Below are 22500 nucleotides of genomic sequence, written 5' to 3'. Positions count from 1 at the left end.
ACATTTTTCATCACCGCTTCTGTCTGTGGCATTCACGATTCTCATGTGCGCAATGGTTTCCCCACTAATGAGCACATCTTCGGTACAGGTACGTGGGCTTACAACTCACACGTGCGCTCGATGAAAGGGGTTTTCCCCCACACGAGCGGTCTTTTGTGTGTATGGCTGATTTCCCTCGCATTTAGGCAGTCACAGATCGAGGGGATGCATGCCAAGTATGTTCGTGTTTCTTTAGCCCGCCGAATTCTGACATGAATTACATGATCTTTTTCGTGCGTATTTTGTATTGTGCTTGTGTGTACGTACATATGATCGGGGATAAGGCACTAGCAGATCGAACAAATCTCCACCCTTGGCCATATCTCACGAGGCGCAGCCGGGAAACGAACCCCAAACCTTCAAGTTTGAAGGCAGAAATCCATAGCACTACGTGACTTCGCCTGTCTGTAACGTGGAATGAATCGGGTTCGCGACATTCTTCGTCTTCGATGCAGGCACCCAAGAAAAATATGCTGGCTTGTTCAGATATTTCACCACTACCACCAAGTCCAACTGTCCTGTTTTTGCTGCAACTGCCAGCAAAAATGCTGACACATCGATATGCCACCACATCCCGCCCTTGCCTCTCCCTCCCCCTCCCCAACCATCACCGTCTTCCAAAAGAGATATTGACAAGCTTTAATGGAGATGCCGTTGGGCCAAGCCTGGTCTCCTTTTTTTGGTGCACGTGCTTCCCCTCCCATCCGTCAATGTCCTCGCTGCTTTTTGGAGCAGACATCTTGATATTCCTGAGACGGCGCGTAGAGAAAAGGAAAACCGATGGGATAAGTGCAACACTTTAATCCCTGAGAAGTCAAGCAGAGGAGGAAGACCTTGAAACTAGAGCAGCTTCAGAGGGGGAAGCTCTTGAAACTAGAGCAGCTTCAGAGGGGGAAGGTCTTGAAACTAGAACAGCTTCAGAGGGGGAAGCTCTTGAAACTAGAACAGCTTCAGAGGGGAGAAGCTCTTGGAACTAGAGCAGCTTCAGAGGGGGAAGGTCTTGAAACTAGAGCAGCTTCAGAGAGGAGAAGCTCTTGAAACTAGAGCAGCTTCAGAGGGGAGAAGCTCTTGAAACTAGAGCAGCTTCAGAGGGGGAAGGTCTTGAAACTAGAACAGCTTCAGAGGGGGAAGCTCTTGAAACTAGAACAGCTTCAGAGGAGAGAAGCTCTTGAAACTAGAGCAGCTTCAGAGGGGAGACGCTCTTGAAACTAGAACAGCTTCAGAGGGGAGACGCTCTTGAAACTAGAACAGCTTCAGAGGGGAGAAGCTCTTGAAACTAGAGCAGCTTCAGAGGGGGAAGGTCTTGAAACTAGAACAGCTTCGGCACTGAGTGGTGAGCAAGATTGCGGAAGGTAAACAAAAAAGAGTCATACGCTGAACGTTTTCAGGAAGGACGAAGTTAAAGCTTTGAGCGCTTAGTCCATATCGAGGTAGTGTCTAATGAAACTCATTTGGATTCAATGATATTTACACATTAAAAAGGGTACTTATAAAATGCCTGCAATTTGCGTCTTTACTTGCTGCATGCAGGGAGTAGACCTTTCCCGATATATTATTGTTTATTCAGTTCAATTCAATTCAATATATTCAATTCAATTCAATACATAACTTTGCTATCTGAATGTAGGACAAAGAGAATATTTTCTTTGGGCTCGTCTACACAGATATTACATCACATGAAATCACACTCTCGAAACTTATAGACACATTCAATTCAAACATATGCACACACATACCCGCAACCTCACAAGCATGTCCACGTGCATCTACATACTCTCTTGTGTCCCTTCTATATCTATATACGGCTTGTGTCTGTCTGTCTGTCTGTCTGTCTGTCTGTCTGTCTGTTGGTCACTTCGCGATGCACGGCCAAAGTTCTCGATGGATCTGCTTCAAATTTGGTGGGCATATTCAGGTAGACCCAAAACACAATCTGGTCGATGAAAATTTTCAACACGTGCTCTCAGCGCGCAGCCCTGAACCGATTTTGGTTTTTCTGTACATCCATTCCCAGTAACTCTTCCTTATCTTCTCCAGTGTTTTGCGCGTTTATCTCCCTTCCTTCGTGTGGCGTCAATCGCGAAGCCGGGTACCCGGGTATTCGGCTCTACTTCTTCCCGGCAAAGCCGGGTACCCGGCGAAGCGGGTATTCATCTAGTATTACATATAAATACATTGTGATTGATGTCAACTTAAAATTACGCGTCAACTTAAAATCAGTTAATTAAAATGAATTCTGTATTGGCACCTGTAATCTCTTGGCCTTTGAAAAAGAGGACACGTCAAATGTGTTCTGTTGTCCCCTGTTAAACTGCTTTACCAAATTAACCTGTTCGAAGAATCTTGCTGAGAGGTAGATCGACCAGTCACCTCTTGGCAAATGTGTACCAATAAATCGAAGTTTGTCTTATTGGAAAGGCAATATATTAGTTTTCGCTGATTCTACCGGGAAATACAATTGAGTTTGTATAGGTCTCTCGTGGCAAGAACTCTTGCAAAGGGCAAGCGAAAAATTGAGTTACCGGTGCGATAACAATAAATAACCTAAACTTTGCGAGGTATGACACGGTAAATATTTATTTTGTGCAAGCTCGTCGGCAAATAGACTTGGCCCACCAAAAACAAGGCAGAAATTGGAAAAGAGATTTGTGGAAAAAGTGGTTTCGTTACACCAATCAGGCATCTTTATTGCCATGATCGATTTTCTCTCGGGCAGTAACAACTAAGGGAAGGTGGGGGATGGAAGGCTAGCTTGTAACTTGAAACTGATTTTCTTTCTTCCGGTAACTTTGTTAGTGACCCTTATGTATGCTAGTCCTCTGTAATACATCGTGTGTGTGTGTGTGTGTGTGTGTGTGTGTGTGTGTGTGTGTGTGTGTGTGTGTGTGTGTGTTAGCAAAAATGCTGGCACGTCGAGATACCCCATCTTTGCCCCCCACCCCCCACGTGCGTCTGAGGAATATTAAGATGTCTGCTTCACACACACACACACACACACGCGCGCGCGCGCACACACACACACACACACACACACGTGTGCGTGTGACACCCACACACACATACACCCTACACTCTCTCTCTTTCGTCGTATCATCAGTTTTGGATAATTTCAGTCAGACTTGGTCAGCATGACATCAAAGTGTATTTTTCATTTATTTTAAAGCGTGTGGGTGTGTTTTCCGTGGGACGGTCGGAGCAATGAATACGCACGCCGGCTGCCTTTGACATGTGACACTCGACAGTTAATTGTTTCTGCTCGAATACACTTTGCAAGTCGACGTCAATTAATCTCCACACGCACTCCAAGCCGCCCACCCCCTCCCCCCCCCTCCACCACCACCACCTCCACCCTTCAACACGACACACATACCCACCCCCGCCCCCACCTCTACTCTACTCTCACTTTTCGGCTCTCTTCTGGAAGTTCAACCAAAGTCTCAATATCTCAATATCTTTCCCCGGATCAGAGTGGCAAGTCCACTACCCCCGCCCTCTGGGAACGGCTTGGCTGTTCATCACTGCAGAGTGTGTGTGTCTGAAGCTGACCAGAAGGAATGCAGAGTGGACAAAGTCTCAATAATGCTAGGCAGAATGAAAAGCCAAATCGAAAATGCTACACTGAGCTGGAACAGTATATCATGACATGAAAAAAAATATCCACCAAGCTTTTGCCAAAGCGACCTGCTGGGGGGACTTGAATACCAAAGACCAGAAACACAACATATTTTGAATGTTAAACAGACACACGCACGCACGCGCGCGCACACACACACACACACACACACACACACACACACTGTTATTTGTTCACAAAAATGTACAGACAATAACGACGGACGTTTGAATATGTGTTTATACGATGTATGATTATTGCGAGAAGGCTAGTCACATTAAATGCAAATGGATCATGTGTATGTCGATCGGTTGGGCTTATTATTCGGCATGCACGTTTAGCTTAACATTCCTGATGATCAATGTCAACTCATAAGACACTTATCATCATTCAGGCGCACAACGTTTTACTGCTGAGTAAAACAAAAAAGAGGAAAAGATGGTGTGATGTGGGGTGGGGTGAGGTGGTGTCTGTGTGTGCCACGGTGTGTGTACGGGTGTGTGTGTGTGTGTGTGTGTTTGAATGTGTGTGTGCGTGCGCGCGCGCTTTTGTGTTTGATTTGTTTTTGGGGGGGGGGATTTTTTTTTTGGGGGGGGGTGGGGGGGGGGGGTTATACGACTATGTTTGAATGAGATTGGAGAACTTTAAGATGTAACGCCCCATGCCTTTGGGGAGAACAAAAATGTACAAGGAGCCGATCAATAGAATTGAATTTACAGAAAACGAATAATTATTACCTCCACTGTTGGCACTAAACCCTCCACACTCTGTCCTTCACAAATGATACTTACAGACAGAACTCACTCTAGTGACTGACCAGGGTAACACTAATACTCACATACATTGCACCGACATTAGTCTGAGCAACGAAGCGAACACTTTGTCTTTGGAAAGAAATGTATGTGTCGGCGCAGAGTTGATGCCGACTATCAGTATGCCTCCAGTCACTGGGATGAGGTGGTGAGGGGCAGAATATACATGCGCAAAGTCAGCGGCAAAGACGACGCACTGCAGATTATCCCAGCCCGCTACACGTTGCGTGAAAAGAAAACAGGCCAAGTACTTGTCATAATCCCTATCGCGGCATAAATAATATGCAGTGCGTCGTCTGTGCCGCTGACTCTGCGCACGTATATTCTGCCCTTAACGGAAATTTTCCACTCCTCCCCTATTGCCTTCAATTGACGCATATGACGGCTTACTAGTGCCAAAATCTGGGGTTACCCATTATCACGTGATAATTACTAATTAACGCTGTCAGTTACTGTTTTCACCTGTTATGTACTCATTTTCACGGGAAAATTCCTAATTTTTAGTTTTGGCACTAGCAATCCGTCAGGAAGTGAGCCAAAACTAAAAATTAGTAATGAACAGGTGAAAGTTAGTAATTATTCCGGCAACATTAGTAATAAATTAGTAATAAACACGTGAAAATGGTAATTATCAAGGGAAAATTACTAATTTTCCCTTGATAATTACAATTATGAGGTTTTGGCACTAGTAAGCCGTCATAGACGGACCCAATCACACATCACCGCCCCCCCCCCCCCCTCCCCCCTTACCCGCCCCATGGACCGTTTTTTTGTAGGGCTGTTACGCCCCTGCTTAGAAATATGCATCTACCAAATAGATCAACGCACGAAACAACAATATATTAGGTTTAAACAGGAAGTTACCAGCGCAAAAGTCAAGCGTAGAATGAAGCTGTCAAGATCATGCAGGCAGTGCAGGTCGGGTTTCAGGCCGCCTTCGCTGTACAGAATTCGGTACAGGATTCTCAGCCCTATCTTGCCACGGATAGTCAAAGAGAGACCTAGGCTTTAGAGCAAGGGTGCAGAAGATTTCACTCAGTTTGTGTACGGCTTTGTTTTACGCGACCTTCGTCTGCATGCGTCAACGACAGTAAATAAGCAAAGAAGTGAGATTAATGTTGCCCTCTGTGACCGAAGCCCGATATAGATACTCAGCACGTTCTGAATCGGCGGTCAGGTTGACCTCTGTTTATCGTATCAGCTTCTCCAGTTCAGTCTCGTGTTTGATGCTTGCTCTGTCTTTTTCCCGAGGGGAATTTCCCAGACGCGTGCCGCGATGGCGCTGTCAGATGCTAAGAAAACAGAGTTTCTCCAACCGCAATTTACACAGGCTTGGGACTCCATCAATTTCAAGTGTCTCGGTGCAATTCAGCAGGGTTTTGATTAAAATCACACTTAGACAGACCTGGTATTCTGGCTTCTTTATAATTATCTTTTTTTCTCTCTCAAATTGTATACATATCTGCTTCCAGTGACCTGTCAACATGGCGGACAAAACCAAGATGATCGCTGAGCTGAAGGAACGCATAGCAAAGCTACAGCCATTACCAGATGAACCAGATTTCTCCACTGCAGATGAGACGTAAGTGTTGTATTTTCAATTGGTCGTTTCACATACAATAACACAAAATTATGATTATGAAGGTGTTTTTGGTTGAATCTTCTAATTGCTTTGAAATATACAATACTCCAACTTACCCTCACCCCCCTTTCATTCTCTCTTGCCTCCATTCGTATATAACTATGCATAACAATCAGGTTTAGGAAGCAAACATGTGTCATATAGATCTACAAGTAAGGTTGGGACTGCGTTGCTTTCTATTTATGAAATTATTCTTTCTTTCTTTCTTTATTTGGTGTTTAACGTCAACCACGAAGGTTATATCACGACGGATGAAATTATTACGTGTTGAATACCTTAGATGTGTTGGGAAAGGACAGGTCTGCTTTCATCTTTGAACAATTTTTCAGAAATTGTAGCATAAATAATGATTTTTGGTTGAAAAGATGTGCCGTATGTACACTCCAAACTCAAAGTGTTCTAATGTGAACACAATTTCTCCAACCAGTTGGGAACACTGTGTGAAATACAATATAATTCTAATGGCAAAAGTAGCGCACCTGATAAACGCAAAATAGCGTTTGCAATGTGGTCTATGCTATGCTAACTTAATATTGCTGTCTATTTGGGACATGACGTGGTTATATGCTAGGATGTGGTCTACTTTTGCAAGTAGAACTACCCCCTTATCCCCCTATTTTATCACCATGCTCTGAGTGGGTGCGCTGACGTTCTAGCAGTTCTTCTTTGGACAGCGACACGGCCGCCACCTCTCTTCCTGTCAGGTGATCCACGACGTTGGGGTGGGGCTTGTGCACGTGAAGGGGGGTGGCTTCACTCCTGAGGGGCGTGGCTAAGTCGGGACTGCCCCCCATCACTGTCTAACCCTTATAACAATTCTGGTTTATGATAACAGGATTATACGATATCTCAAGTCCCGTGACTGGGACTTGGAAGCGGCGGAGAAGATGCTGAGTGAGAGCATAGAGTACAGACGTCGGACACGCCCCCTGACGCTTGAGTGCTCATGGTGTCACAACAGACCTGGATTCCACTCCATGGTAAGAACAGGGAGACTGACGGAGAGTCTGGCTGGCTGGCTGTGTGTCTGCCTGTGTGTCTGTCTGTGTGTCTGTCTATCTGTCTTTTCCGTCTGTCCGTCCGTCCGTCCGCCCGCCCGTCCGTCCGTCCGTCCAACTGTATGTTTTTCTGTCCGTCCGTCTGTCTACCCGTCCGTCCGTCCGTCTGTCTGTCTGTCAGCCTGCCTGTCTTTGCGTCTGTGCTTCAAGATTTGCTGTGTTTGACAAACAAAATTCACCAGATGTGTATGCTGACCCAAAGATGTTTCAAGGGTAATAGTTATCGAAGCAAAGATAGATTTTTACATAAAGCACCGACTGCTTCCTTAGGCCAAACAAAAAAATAGATCTGTTTACGGTAACATAGGCCAAAAAAATAGGGTCGGTAGGTCGGGATTTTTTTTTTTTTTTTTTTCAAAAAACCATATTTTACCGTTATTTTGCAAAAAAAACCAAAAGATTTTTTATTTTTTTTCCCCAAATGCCAAAAAAAGTCTAGGGTCGCACGAAAAAAATAGGGTCGGTCGGGTTACCGTAAACAGACTATTTTTGGGGGGGCCTTATGGATCTCATTGTGTACAAAACTAGGGTAATGTGCTGTTTCCAAACATGTTCGGCTTTTTAATACGCACTATTTCCTTCCATGTCAAGAGGGGCAGGTACATCATGGTGAAGCATGCAGACCAGATAGCTTTGCCTAGACTTAAATCACACTTACAAACAGAAATGTTAGCTATACAAATGCAGGGATGTAATTTGACATCAAGAGTCGGCAAGAAGCCGACACCTTATTTAAATCAGGGAAATTTGCTTTTATTTCGGCAGGTTTGCGGAACTTTTTTTCGTTATGGAGGGGAGAGAGGGAGAGGGGGGGGGGGCGGAAGAGGAAGGGCACTCTAAAAACTGCCTTTAACTTCGGAAAATTGCCCAAACATTTATGGCCAATTCAAGAAAAAAAAATGATTATAAATCCCAGCAAACATCCCTGATATGTGTTTTTGTTTTGTTCCCGTGACAGAGACAAGTGGGCCACGACGAGGCGGGCAGGCCCGTGATCTACGCTAACTTTGCCCAGGCCTCCACACACAAGAACACTACAGAGGACTCAGTGGCCCATGTCACCTACCTCATAGAGAACGCCAAGCGAACCATGACCCCTGGGGTATCTACCTGGGTTTTCGTCATTGACTGCACAGGTGGGCACTAATGAATAGTTACCCGGATGCACTTTAGTATTGATGTTATAAAATATGAATGTGCTCAATCTCAGCCATTATTTTTTTCCAAAGATTTGCGTAGTGTTTTTTCTCCCCCTGGTGTGTCTTTTTATATTTAGTCAAGTTTTGACTAAATATTTTAACATCGAGGGGGAATCGAAACGAGGGTCGTGGTGTATGTGCGTCTGTCTGTGTGTGTGTGTGTGTGTGTAGAGCGATTCAGACTAAACTACTGGACCGATCTTTATGAAATTTGACATGAGAGTTCCTGGGTATGAAATCCCCGAACGTTTTTTTTCATTTTTTTGATAAATGTCTTTGATGACGTCATATCCGGCTTTTCGTGAAAGTTGAGGCGGCACTGTCACGCCCTCATTTTTCAACCAAATTGGTTGAAATTTTGGTCAAGTAATCTTCGACGAAGCCCGGGGTTCGGTATTGCATTTCAGCTTGGTGGCTTAAAAATTAATTAATGACTTTGGTCATTAAAAATCTGAAAATTGTAAAAAAAAATAAAAATTTTCAAAACGATCCAAATTTACGTTTATCTTATTCTCCATCATTTGCTGATTCCAAAAACATATAAATATGTTATATTCGGATTAAAAACAAGCTCTGAAAATTAAATATATAAAAATTATTATCAAAATTAAATTGTCCAAATCAATTTAAAAACACTTTCATCTTATTCCTTGTCGGTTCCTGATTCCAAAAACATATAGATATGATATGTTTGGATTAAAAACACGCTCAGAAAGTTAAAACAAAGAGAGGTACAGAAAAGCGTGCTATCCTTCTTAGCGCAACTGCTACCCCGCTCTTCTTGTCAATTTCACTGCCTTTGCCATGAGCGGTGGACTGACGATGCTACGAGTCTACGGTCTTGCTGAAAAATAGCATTGCGTTCAGTTTCATTCTGTGAGTTCGACAGCTACTTGACTAAATATTGTATTTTCGCCTTACGCGACTTGTTTTTTTTTGACCTCAGTTGCATGCAGGATGCTTCAACCCATATTTTTTGCCTCTTTCGTCTTTTTTTGTCTTTTTTCTTTTTTTCTTTTTTTTTTTTTTTGGGGGGGGGGGGGCGGTGAGCATATCCTTCTTCATTGGTCTTTTTTTTTTCAATGAAATTTTAATTTTGTTTACTTTTACATTACAGGTTACATTTCCATTAAATTACTTTTTAATTCAACTACAATCTAACTAAGGACAATGGGGATAAACCTTTTGTAGCGCAAGTTCTTGTTGAAATACAATTTCCAATGGAATACGCGATTTAGTTTTCTTAACTTTGCTACTGCACATTTTTGCTATCAATAAAACATGGTTAATTAACGCTGATTTCTGACATTTTTCAATTCCGAATAATACATCTGTAATAGACAATAAGAAAGCCCGACCTGTCAGACTGTTCAACATTTGTTCAATATAAGTCCAAAACCTTTTAATTCGGGGACACTCATTGAAAAAGTGTTCCATGACATCCAAAATATGTGGGCACTCGTTGCAGGTTTTTGTTTGACTTACTTTCATTTTATGTAATAAAATGGTGGTGGGATATAAATTGTGACAAATTTTCCATTGCAACACACGCAGGCGCACTTCTTTTGTCACCTGTCGTGGCAACAACCACGTTTGTTCGACAAAAACAAAATCTAGTTTTCTTTTCCAAAAATCGATTGCATGAGATTTTTCAAAGCTATAATTCCGTTTTTTCTTTAAATATAACTTAATTAACTTGGGTTTGCTTTTAAACACATTTAATTCATCATCAATCATATCTACATACCCTGGTGTGTCTACCTGCGTCTTTGTCATTGACTGCACAGGTGGTGGCTAATGAATGCCCGGATGCACAGTCATAAAATATAAATGGTTCAATCTAAGTCGTTATTCTTTATCTGATTTGCATTGGTGGTTGTTTTCTGGTTGCATGAAGAAGACTCGGCCCGATTTAGGTAAAGAAATAGGCGGCATAACAACGTTAGTCTTTATTGAACTTTTTAAACTTTTTTTGACTAGCACAGGAAAAAAACCTGCCGTTTTTGTATTTACCAATTACTTTTCCATCCAGTACATTCAAAAGTCCGGCTCAAAAAGGTGTCAAACATCCCGAAATCATAATCGACAGTCTATTTCGACAGTCTATTTCGACAGTCTATTTCGACAATCTATTTCGACAGTCTATTTCCACAGTCTATTTCCACAGTCTATTTCCACAGTCTATTTCCACAGTCTATTTCGACAATCTATTTCGACAGTCTATTTCGACAGTCTATTTCCACAGTCTATTTCGACAGTCTATTTCGACAGTCTATTTCGACAGTCTATTTCGACAGTCTATTTCGACAAACAGAAACTGACGCTCTCACTGAGACTTTCTAAATCTAGGATTGTTATATACTTTTCTCGCAACTCCAGCCGCTTGAACAGTTGAGAAATATTTCCTTCTCCCAGATATTGTTCCTGTTCATGATTGAGATTAAGCTTTTTTAAAGCCTGTAGAGTAAATTGCTTCCACATGGATTTTGGCTTTTTACTTTTCCTGTTCATGTACATAACTCCACAAGCATGCAGCAAAAACTTGACAGAGGACAGTTATAAACTCCTGGGACAAAAAGGTCACATCATGTACTGTCACCATGTGAAATGTAGTGACGCTCCGTAGTTTAGTTCCGAGAAATGGGAAGTTTTGTGCGACGCTACAAATTTAAGTTTGCAATTTGTCGACCTCGAGAATGCAATACTTATCGCACCCCTCTGTACCTTTCGTGTCCACGGCCAGGTATGACGCTGATCTCGTGCAACTGGCGAAACTAGGCTACGGCATGTCCATCGTTCTATCCCACGTTCTATCCATACGACGCAAAACAACGGTCTGTCTGTCAGTACCTGAGTTTCTTCTCTTGAGATAATAAATTGTTCTATGTCTATACCATGTCTATGTCCCCAGGTATGACGCTGAGCTCGTGCAACCCGAAGCTAGGCTACGGCGTGACAAACAGTCTGTCCAACCACTACCCTGAGCGGCTCGGCCAGGTGGTCTGCCTCAACCACAGCCCCGTCTTTCACGGCGTGTGGAAGGCCATCAAACAGTTCCTGCATCCCCAGACAGCCGCCAAGGTCAAGCTGGTCCGCTCCAAGTCAAAGATGACCGACCTCTTCTCCAGGCTGTTCAGCGCGGAGCTCAGTCACTGGCTGCTGGAGGAGATCGCCCTCAACAAGCAGAAACCGCTCTCCAAGCCCCAGGTGGGTGGGGGTTGATGAGGGGGGGGGGGGGGGGGCGGGGGGGGGGGGGTGTGTTCGGGTGGGGTGGGGAGTGTGTGTGAATGAGTGTGTGTGTGTGTTTGTGTGTGTGAATATGTGTGTGTGTGTGTGTGTGTGTGTGTTATTTTGCATGTGTGTGTGTGTCTGTCGGTCTGTGTTTGTGTGTATGTGTGTCATATTGATGTCATTTTGTAAACGTCCAGACCGTGGAATGCTAGTGTTTGCTCTTGCGCATACATCTATTGTTTCAATATTAGTGCACCATTTCAAGAGAATCAAATCTTGTTTAAACCACATCCCAGGTGGAGTTCTGGAACCCTCCCTCTTCCTCCACTGGTAAGCCCCTACACGACCCCAGAGGCACTCCCACCTACGTCACCCAGTACCTGGAGACCTTCAAGAAGGCCTGTCAATCAGACAGCGATGGGGGCAGTCCTAACTTAGCCACGCCCCTCGGAAATGAAGCCACGCCCTTTCACGTGCACAAGCCCCACCCCAACATCGTGGATCACCTGACAGGAAGAGAGGTGGCGGCCGTGTCGCTGTCCAAGGAAGAACTTCTGGAGCGTCAACGCGCTCAAAGCATGGTGGAAAAAGAGGGGGGTAAGGGGGAGAAAAGGGAGGGGGAGGAAGTAGAAGAGGGGGACTTTGACCTTGACATTCCAAGTGACCTTCAGATTCCGGCCAATGCCGTGCGACTTGGCACGGGTTCTTGATTTTTGTACGTCGATTACCTTCCGGGTCCGTCTGCTAAAATTGTGTCTGGAGTGATTCTGTCATGAGGATTTACCAGCTGTAATATTTTATAAGTTTTTTATTACTGGACGGTTGTGTGCAATTTTTTTGTGCATTTGTTTATCGTATTTCATCTCTAATTTGTGTCCGTTGTTTATTTTATATACTAATGTTGGTTGCCGTTCTGTTTTAAACCACTTTTTTTATTTTTTTATTATGAGAGTTTCTAGGTAAAGGCACACTCCTTCTCGTGTAAACATGTAGTTCGTCTCAGATGTGGCCAGGCTTTTTCATTAGATAAGACCATCCCTCCACTTGGTCACATATCAAAATGCAGCACCCTGAATGCTTGCTGTGGTGATTTGGATTCTTTATATGAATTAATTTCATAAAAATCCACTCTAGTGGCTTTAAAAAAATTAATTCATAAAAAGTTCCTACTGTGCCAAGAAAGCGGGCACCCAGGCTGTTCATTTCTGGTATGCGAACAAGTGGAGGGATGGTTTTATCCCATGTAAAAGCCTGGCAAGATCTGAGACGAGCATCCTAACTTGTTAACAAGGGAGTAGGAGTGTGCCTAAGTTGAATTGCAGTTTGTGTGACTGCATTGCTGAACTTCAGTTACCTCAAAAGGAAGGCCCGGTGTTCTGTTTGGGTAACTGACCTGTGGTCCTTGCATTCAAGCCACCAGCTGCACAGCTAGTGACTCCTGATTAAGACGCCAAAGTGGTTGTGGGACATCGACACAGCATTATACGTTATCATCAAGTTGTATTAATTTGTTGTTTGTAAGACTGATACGCAGAGGAAAAGGGAGTCATGATTTTTGTTCAGTTAATTAAGGCATTTGACAGAAACAAAAATGTGTGTGTGTGTGTGTGTGTGTGTGTGTGTGTGTGTGTGTGTGTGTGTGTGTGTGTGTGGAGGCAACACCTGTGGATTGTAGAGTTCTGTTTGTGATGGGGTCTGGCGGCTTTTGTCTGTCTGTATGTTCTGGCATTTGTGTGTGTGTGTGTGTGTGTGTGTGTGTGTGTGTGTGTGTGTGTGTGTGTGTGTGTATGTGTTGGCTTTAGTTCACTGATATAATTATGACAAAATAGATACACACATTTATTTGTCCATAAAAGAGAAAATGTGATGCAAAGTATAATCGCAGACAATGAGATGGGGCAAAATTACAAGACACGTAGTTTGTATATGAGTGAAGATGTTAATTACTGAATATAACGTTGTCTGACTGAAGCTGGTATGTGTTACATCTTACATGTCACTTATGCCTGAATAATTTATTTCACGGACTCGAATTGATAAGTTCAGCGCTACTTCTAGAAAATGATGATTTGTGTACATGTATAATAAAGATCATTCCAAAATGTGCAATTTCTGACTCAAGACTGGCCTACTTTCATTTAATGACAGCAGCTTCATTAATGACGCTCTGCTGAGCTGAGGTTTGGGTACCCCGGTACATAATATAATGAGGGTGAGATGGTACACAGTGCTATAATGATCAGGTTATATTCGAGAATGAGCGGCAAAAAAAGTAAACTTATCGAAAAATCCCACTGCTGTTGAACTGAATCGTACGAGCTACACAATAAACAAAAAATAAAAATAAAATAAAACTGATGTTTTTCGCTAACAATTAATGAGCATGTCAATAAAACGCGTTGAAGCTGATCCAACAGCTAGCATTTCATGCACAGACCTGGCACTTTCACACGTTCTCTATAGATCTCTCCCCTCTCGATTTTTCTCTGTGTATCTATTAAAAAAACACCCAGACACTCACACACACGTACACCCACACCACGTTGAAATAAACCTTTTGTTAACTTAAATCAATAAAATGTCTTCTCTTACACACACACACACATCAAAACACACACATCAAAACACACACATCAAAACACACACACACACATACACACGTATACACACACACACGCACACACACACGCACACGCACACACACACACACACATCAAAACATACGCATACGCATACACACATACACACACACACTGCACACACACACACACACACACACACACACACACACACACACACACACACACACACACACACACAGACAGAGAGAATGAGATGCGAAGGTACAAACAGATACAGATACACACTTTGACACAAGAACACGCACACACGCTCGTTGCATGGTGTGTGTGTGTGTGTGTGTGTTTGTAATAGAGGGAAAGAGATAGGCAGAGGCAGTGTCAATGCGAGATGAAAGAGGAAAGTGTTAGAACCAATTAATATTGTCAAACAATATACCACCAGCCAGGCCGACAGCTTGCAAGAACGCATTGGTAAATAGTCAGAAAAAAGAGCGACGAGTACAAATGTTTGCGACGATTTTAGATGTTTCAAATTCCTCCGAAAACGGCGTATGGCTGCCTAAATGGCGGGGTAAAAAAACGGTCATACACGTAAAATTCCACTCGAGCAAAAAACACGAGTGTACGTGGGAGTTTCAGCCCACGAACGCAGAAGAAGAAGAAGATGTTTTAAATTGCAACAATGCTATAACAAATACTTTTTTGTTTTAAATAATTGTTATTACAATACAAATCATTCTTGAATTTTGTTTTGATGACGTGACATTGAAAGCACCGCATTCGGACAACCGCAGTCGGGTAACGAAGCGGTTGTCCGATTGTCAGCGTGTCCCCCGTAAGTTCCTGAAGTCCTTTAAACCGGCTTCAAGGTTTGACTGCGCGTGTGTGGTGAGACCAAAGGCTGTACAGTTTAATGAGACTAAACTTGAGAAATCAAGGGTTTGTTTCACTCGGAAATGCATGTCTTATGAATCCGCCAGGCATACGGTGCACACACATACACACACACACACACACACACACACACACACACACACACACACACACACACACACACACACACACACACACACACGAAGAGAGAGAGATGGGAGAAGAGAGAGAGACAGACGGACAGACAGACAGAGAGAGTAGGTTTATGTCATTCTGTCAACTCCTTAAAAGTTTAAGCGGCTGCTATGTCAATGTTCTCCTGTTTTCTATTATGGCGGCAGAAACGGGAAGCCCAAGGAGGCAACAGCAGGTAGAAGGAACAACAGATCATTCTGACAGATTACAACACATATCCGGCAAGCCATACACAACTTGTCAAAATAACAGCGATCGTAATCAAGATTATCATTGAGAATTGTTGAGTAAGCCATACGAACAAAGGAAACATCCGGGTTTGAAGAATTGATTCCCCATACAGAACTTGTCCAAATAACAGCCGATCGTATTCCAGATATGATTATCATGTGAGAATTGTTCAATAAACCATATGAACAAAGGAAACATCCTGGTTTGAAGAATTGATTGACATTCCCCAAACAGAACCTGTCCAAATAACAGCCGGACAGCCGGATTGTATACAAAAGCAGTTAAGCTGGGATAGGTTAAATGTACTGACAATGACCGTCAGTTGTTTTGTGACTAAAGGTGGATATGCGCCAGTTACCTGTAACCGGCACGGTTGGCCTAGTGGTAAGGCGTCCGCCCCGTGATCGGGAGGTCGTGCCGGGGTATACCTAAGACTTTAAAATTGGCAATCTAGTGGCTGCTCCGCCTGGCGTCTGGCATTATGGGGTTAGTGCTAGGACTGGTTGTTCCGGTGTCAAAATAATATGACTGGGTGAGACATGAAGCCTGTGCTGCGACTTCTGTCTTGTGTGTGGCGCACGTTATATGTCAAAGCAGCACCGCCCTGATATGGCCCTTCGCGGTCGGCTGGGCGTTAAGCAAACAAACAAACTAACGTAAGCAGACAATTTGTTTTTGGATTGTGGACATACCGTGAGCATACAGCATCCAGACTGACCTTAAAGTATAACGAGGTTAGAATACTGACTCAGTGTTCATTCTAACGAGCCAACAATAGTGTCAACTGTCACACACATTCCTGGAAGCATTTTGAATGATTGTACACAAGGGAGAACGCTGAAGACACATAGCTACATCATGAGAATATCCATGCAGTTACACTGAGACTCAAAGATGTATATTTCGATGTCAGGAGGAAATAATAGTGAGCTTCAAATTCCGAAGTTCTTCATTTGTCCACAGCAGAAGAGAGAATCACACACAAAGTCAAATTCTGGACGGATATATATTTTGTTACCCTTAAAGAGGTTATCTTTGTAACTGAAAACCACACTAGGGACCCATTGGTTACTCACACCAACATCACCCAACTAACAAGACCATGTGGCGAAATGAGTGGTCACCTTCTCTCATGTTTGGCATTGTTTACCGCTCAGATGCTGGACCCAGTCAGGCTGTTCTTATCACGGCATGTAATGTCCCTTAACACATTTTCGTCGTTCTGGTTGAGACACAATTATATTTGTCACTGCACAAAAGTCTTCACCATCCGGTCTTGCGCCGAAATCCAATGTTTGCTTGTTTATTTAGCATTGAGGTATCCTCTTCAGTGTGAAGAGCAGGCATTGTCATGCTTTAGACAATCAGGTGACACCCTTGCATGTCGTAGCAAAAAGTAAAGAATAAATGAAGACATGTCCTGCAACCTAACACACTGCTAACGCGTTTTTGAGTTCTTCGCGTTGATGCGGAATATGTGTCGAGTTTATTTCGTACGTCTTTCATGGTCCTTTCTTCAACGAGTTAATTAACGCACAAGCAACCCACATTTTGAAACAGAGGTCTTCAAGGACAAAGTCCACAGTCCTTTCAGACTAATCCACAGTCCTTTCAGACTAACCCACAGTCCATTCAGACTAAGTCCACAGTCCTTTCAGACTAAGCCCTAAGTCCTTTCAGACTAACCCACAGTCCATTCAGACTAAGTCCACAGTCCTTTCAGACTAATCCACAGTCCTTTCAGACTAACCCACAGTCCATTCAGACTAAGTCCACAGTCCTTTCAGACTAAGCCCTAAGTCCTTTCAGACTAAGCCCACAGTTCTTCCAGACTAAGCCCACAGTTCTTCCAGACTAAGCCCACAGTTCTTTCAGACTAAGCCCACAGTTCTTTCACGCCTCCTCGACCATTACCATCTCCTGCATGGACGCCTGAGTTCTCTGCGTGTCCAACGAGATCTGACTGGCGTGCAGAGACTGGCGCGTGCCACGTGACTCGCGCGACGCACGTGACGACCTTCCGGTGTCGTCTCCCGTGTTGAGATTGGACGCCGAGCCTCTCATGTGACCCGACCCGCTGGGCGTGTCTTCCAGGCTGAGGATTGTGATTGGTCGCATGTCGTCACGTGGCGGCCGGGCCTTGACCAATGACGGTCGTCCTTCCCTGAAATGATAATGTGACGTTCAAGTCTTTGTCGTTCGTTTCATAACGGGTAGAGTGGTACCTGCAACGAAAGGACACCCTTTGGACCATCCAAAAGTGTTCTTACATTGCAGGTGGCCTGTCGTGACAGGTATATTTTGGTCGAGATAATAGACGAAGCGACAACAGAAGGTGTTCTTCTAAGGGAGGTGTCCTCTTATCGGAGGGACCACATATCGCAGGTACCACTGTATTTGATTTCAGATTTTGGCTGCGTGTTTGGGAAAATAACAATATGGTACAACAGCAATAACTACGGTCACTCAGTTTGCTAGGAACAATTTCTAGTGCGTCTGATTCTGATAGTCTGGCACTAGATGTATTAATACAGTTCTAAAGTCTTTTTTACTCATCAGTTTATTTAACAGCTGATTTGCCGTCCTTCTGCGACCAGTCACAGCATCAAACTTACACAAACAGTAACTCAATTAGACCGGAGACCCAAAAGGTTCTGAATTTACACCATTCATAAGCTACGTTCAAACAGCATGTATATCCAGCGTTTCATAGGAAGTCTTTTTCACTCATCAGTTTATTTAACAGCTGATTTGCCGTCCTTCGGCGACCAGTCACAGCATCGAACTTTGTATTAATACACAAACACTAACTCAATTAGACCGAGAAAGGGAGAACCAACAATTTCTGAATGTACACCACTTTTTATGCAAACAACCAGTAAATCCAGCGTTTAACAGGAAGAACTCGTATCGATACAATGGAACCCCCTTTTAAGACCCCCCAATTTAAGACTCCCTCCTTTTTAAGACCTTGTTTTCTCAGATTTTTGAAGGTCTTAAAAAGGGTGTTTGCCTGTAGAAGATAACGAGCAGAGGCGACTTACGCAATAGGAGGCAGGCCGATTTTCTTGTAGTGTTTCCAGCCCTCCACGAAGGCTGGCGAGAGTTTGCTCCGCTTGGTGTAGTGTTTGAGCACGTGCATCAGGTAGGGGTCAACTCGACACCTGCAGACACAGACACTCAACACAATCAGACGTACAGCTGACGGAACCATTGTAAAATCAGTCTCTAATTTGTTATCGATTATTGTAGTCTACCAGCCAGCCTTCTATGTCATGTATGAAACCTGGAAATGTCTGTTCCTGTAAACTTTTATGACGGAAATGTAATCTACAGGGTACGGAGAGTCAAATTAGCTTGGTTGCCTAAAGATGCACTTTGGGAAATTCTCAGAATCCAAGATGGCCGCCCAACGCTCATCTTGAAGATGGTCAATATATAACTTTTGATCCAGATGGGCTAAAGAGTCGTGTAATACCTCAATATAGGGGTTTTTGATGTCAGCGAGTTCATTTCTGAGGTTGGTTTGTCAATCCTGTCAACAGAATCCAAGATGGCCGCCAAGATGGCCGTCAAAATATCTAAAAACACATTTTTCGCCATATCTGGGTTTCTAAAGCAGCTAGATTCATGATCTTAGTGCTGACCATGTTTCCAAAGGCTGGAAAGCTGTTCTGATATCACCCAGATGCAAGATGGCTGCCAAGATGGCAGGTAAACGTCATTCACGCTCAAATTAATGTCACACAAAGATAAGGAAAACGCCATATTGTTTGTCTTTTGTCTGAAAGAACATGTTAGCATCCAGTTAAAGAGGCAACTTTCAGAAAAGCCGATGGGTCTCGATGGTGGGGATGGACAGAAGGAGAGCAAGCACAAAGAGGAAGGTAAAAGAAGACGAGCGATGGACGCAGCAGACCGGACGAAGATTGCAGAGGAACTGCAGAAGCACTCGCACCCTCTCATTGTTGATTCCACTGACCTGTACAACATCGTCAACGGGCAGATCGCGCCAGCAAAAGTAAATGTCCAAGATGCACTGAAGATCGGCAGCACTCAAAGTGAGCAGTTCGCCGCTTCGCTTCACGGCACATTCCATGGCCCGATCGAGAGGAAAGTGAAGACCATGCAGGAGATGAAAAAAGTAGTGGTTGTGAAAGACAAGGCCATCTTTGACATTGAAACATTATTCGTACGGCTTCAGATCATTGGGCAACAACGTGGTGTGAAGGCGACAGACATCTTCAAGTACGAACTCAGTCCCGTACCTCCATCTCTCATCGACGAGTTCGGGTGTTTGAGGAAAGGAGACAAGGCTGTGCTCGTCAAGTGTCTTGGTGTGCCGGTAAACAACGCACCTGCACCAGACGTGGTGCTGGTCGACGCCAGCCAGCTCCTGTACCATGTTGTGTGGCCTGTTGCGGGGACAGCAGGAGATCTTGTCGCGAGTTTCGGCGCTCGACTGAGCCGCTATCCTCCAGCAGCACAGACACTGGTGTTGTTTGACAGGTACCATGAGAATCAGCCAACTGCGAAGGACCACGAGAGGATGAGGAGGGCAGGGGAAGGATCAAAGGACTTCCGTCTGACACCCACAACCCCCCTCCCACACAGAGAAGCTATCATGAAGAACGCCAACAACAAACGCCTCCTCAGCAACATCCTCTGTGGATATCCTCTGCAGAACAACGTGGAGCTTGTCAGCAGTTTCGATTGTCTTGTCACTCATGAGGAGGCGGATATCACGCTGTGCAGCTCCATGCTGAAGGCTGCAGCAGGCAGGGCGGAGACGATCAGGGTGCTGTGTGACGACACTGATGTGTTCGTCCTTCTCGTGTACTGGGCATGGAGGAAGAGGATACAGAAGAGCATCCAGATGGAGAAGTGGGACGGCACGGTGCTTGACATTCGCGCAACAGTGGACAAATTGGGGGACAAGTGTGGTCAGCTACTCGGCATGCACGCCTTATCGGGCTGCGACACCGTGTTGTACCCCTGTTACAAGGGCAAGAAGTCGGCGCTCAAGGTGCTTGGAAACAGCGACATCCCAGGCCTGCAAGATGTCCTTGGGGAGCCAGACGTCAGTCATGACCAACTTAAGGCCACTGCCGACTCATTCTTCCTCGCGCTGTACAGTCAGAAGAAGGCCAAGTCCCTCAATGGTGCAAGATCCAAACTGTATCTGAGCAGGAAGAAACCACCACCTCTGAAGAGGCTACGACCAACAGATTGCAACCTGAGGCTGCATGCTCTCCGAGCACATCTGCAGATGATGTTGTGGAAGGCAGCAGACCAGAAAGATCCACCAGCCGAGGCTCATGATATCCGCTGCTTCGGATGGGGTGTCGATGAATCTGGTGCTGTAACACCATCGCTGTCTAATGCGCCGATAGCACCGCAGCAGCTCTTTGATGTCGTGAGCTGTAGTTGCAGCGCCGAGGGGAAAGCGTGCAGCGAGAAGAAGTGCAGTTGCCACAGTGGGAGACTTACGTGCACTGAATACTGTTATTGCGAGGGAGGAGATGCCTGCTGCAGTCCTTACACGGAGCATGAGCCTGTGGTGGAGGAGGAGGACGAGGAGGAGGAAGAAGAGGAGGAAGAGGAGGAGTAGGAGGAGGAGGCGGAAGAGGAGGAGTTTGTTGAAGACGACCAGTAAAACGAGAAAGAAGCTGACAATGAAGAAGGAGATATGGTTTCAAAGTTTAAATCGTTTGTTTGCTGTAACGCTAGAGCAGTAGATTTCTATTTCGGTCGTGGCGTGCCAGCTAAACTGCTTTAGGACATGGACTTTCCCACATGGACTTGATTGAGGTCCTGAAAGTTGCCTCTTTAACTGGATGCTAACATGTTCTTTCAGACAAAAGACAAACAATATGGCGTTTTCCTTATTTTTGTGTGACATTGATTTGAGCGTGAATGACGTTTACCTGCCATCTTGGCAGCCATCTTGCATCTGGGTGATATCAGAACGGCTTCCCAGCCTTTGGAAACATGGTCAGTACTAAGATCATGAATCTAGCTGCTTTAGAAACCCAGATATGGCGAGAAATGTGTTTTTAGATATTTTGACGGCCATCTTGGCGGCCATCTTGGATTCTGTTGACAGGATTGACAAACCAACCTCAGAAATGAACTCGCTGACATCAAAAACCCCTATATTGAGGTATTACACGACTCTTTAGCCCATCTGGATCAAAAGTTATATATTGACCATCTTCAAGATGACCGTTGGGCGGCCATCTTGGATTCTGAGAATTTCCCAAAGTGCATCTTTAGGCAACCAAGCTAATTTGACTCTACATACCCTATAGATTACATTTCCGTCATAAAAGTTTACAGGAACAGACATTTCCAGGTACTCTTTTTGGCAAGTAGACTATTGAGAGAGTGAGTGAGTGACAATGACAATGACAATGGCAATTCTTTATTTCTCGAGGGTAATATAATACAAGTCGCGTAAGGCGAAAATACAACATTTAGTCAAGTAGCTGTCGAACTCACAGAATGAAACTGAACGCAATGCAACGCAGCAAGACCGTATACTCGTAGCATCGTCAGTCCACCGCTCACGGCATAGGCAGTGAAATTGACAAGAAGAGCGGGGTAGTAGTTGCGCTGGGAAGGATAGCACGCTTTTCTGTACCTCTCTTCGTTTTAACTTTCTGAGCGTGTTTTTAATCCAAACATATCATATCTATATGTTTTTGGAATCAGGAAACGACAAGGAATAAGATGAAAGTGTTTTTAAATTGATTTGGAAAATGTAATTTTGATAATAATTTTTATATATTTAATTTTCAGAGCTTGTTTTTAATCCAAATATAACATATTTATATGTTTTTGGAATCAGAAAATGATGGAGAATAAGATAAACGTAAATTTGGATCGTTTTATAACAAACATTTTTTTTTTACAATTTTCAGATTTTTAATGACCAAAGTCATTAATTAATTTTTAAGCCACCACGCTGAAATGCAATACCGAAGTCCGGGCTTCGTCGAACATTACCCGACCAAACTTTCAAC

At 44.1% G+C, this 22500-nt stretch overlaps 2 protein-coding genes across 2 annotated transcripts in view; one reads left to right on the top strand and one right to left on the bottom strand.

The window, feature by feature from the left end:
* Positions 1–13703, top strand: part of LOC138960854 (phosphatidylinositol transfer protein 3-like) — a 46085-nt gene extending 32382 nt beyond the window's left edge. Inside the window, exons 2-6 of the mRNA XM_070332498.1 lie at positions 5937–6046; positions 6942–7086; positions 8123–8300; positions 11275–11570; positions 11891–13703. Coding sequence (XP_070188599.1) covers positions 5949–6046; positions 6942–7086; positions 8123–8300; positions 11275–11570; positions 11891–12304 — 1131 coding nt within the window. The 5' untranslated portion in view covers positions 5937–5948 and the 3' untranslated portion in view covers positions 12305–13703. The remainder of the gene's footprint in view (positions 1–5936; positions 6047–6941; positions 7087–8122; positions 8301–11274; positions 11571–11890) is intronic.
* Positions 13704–15261: 1558 nt separating this feature from the next.
* Positions 15262–22500, bottom strand: part of LOC138960815 (ankyrin and armadillo repeat-containing protein-like) — a 39292-nt gene continuing 32053 nt past the window's right edge. Inside the window, exons 12-13 of the mRNA XM_070332463.1 lie at positions 18520–18639; positions 15262–17639 (exon numbers count right to left, since the gene is read on the bottom strand). Coding sequence (XP_070188564.1) covers positions 17369–17639; positions 18520–18639 — 391 coding nt within the window. The 3' untranslated portion in view covers positions 15262–17368. The remainder of the gene's footprint in view (positions 17640–18519; positions 18640–22500) is intronic.

The sequence above is a fragment of the Littorina saxatilis genome, linkage group LG1 (genome assembly GCF_037325665.1).
Source record: "Littorina saxatilis isolate snail1 linkage group LG1, US_GU_Lsax_2.0, whole genome shotgun sequence".
NCBI lineage: Eukaryota > Metazoa > Mollusca > Gastropoda > Littorinimorpha > Littorinidae > Littorina > Littorina saxatilis.
Note: the sequence above shows the minus strand (reverse complement) of the source record. Positions and strands in the feature narration are given on the sequence as shown.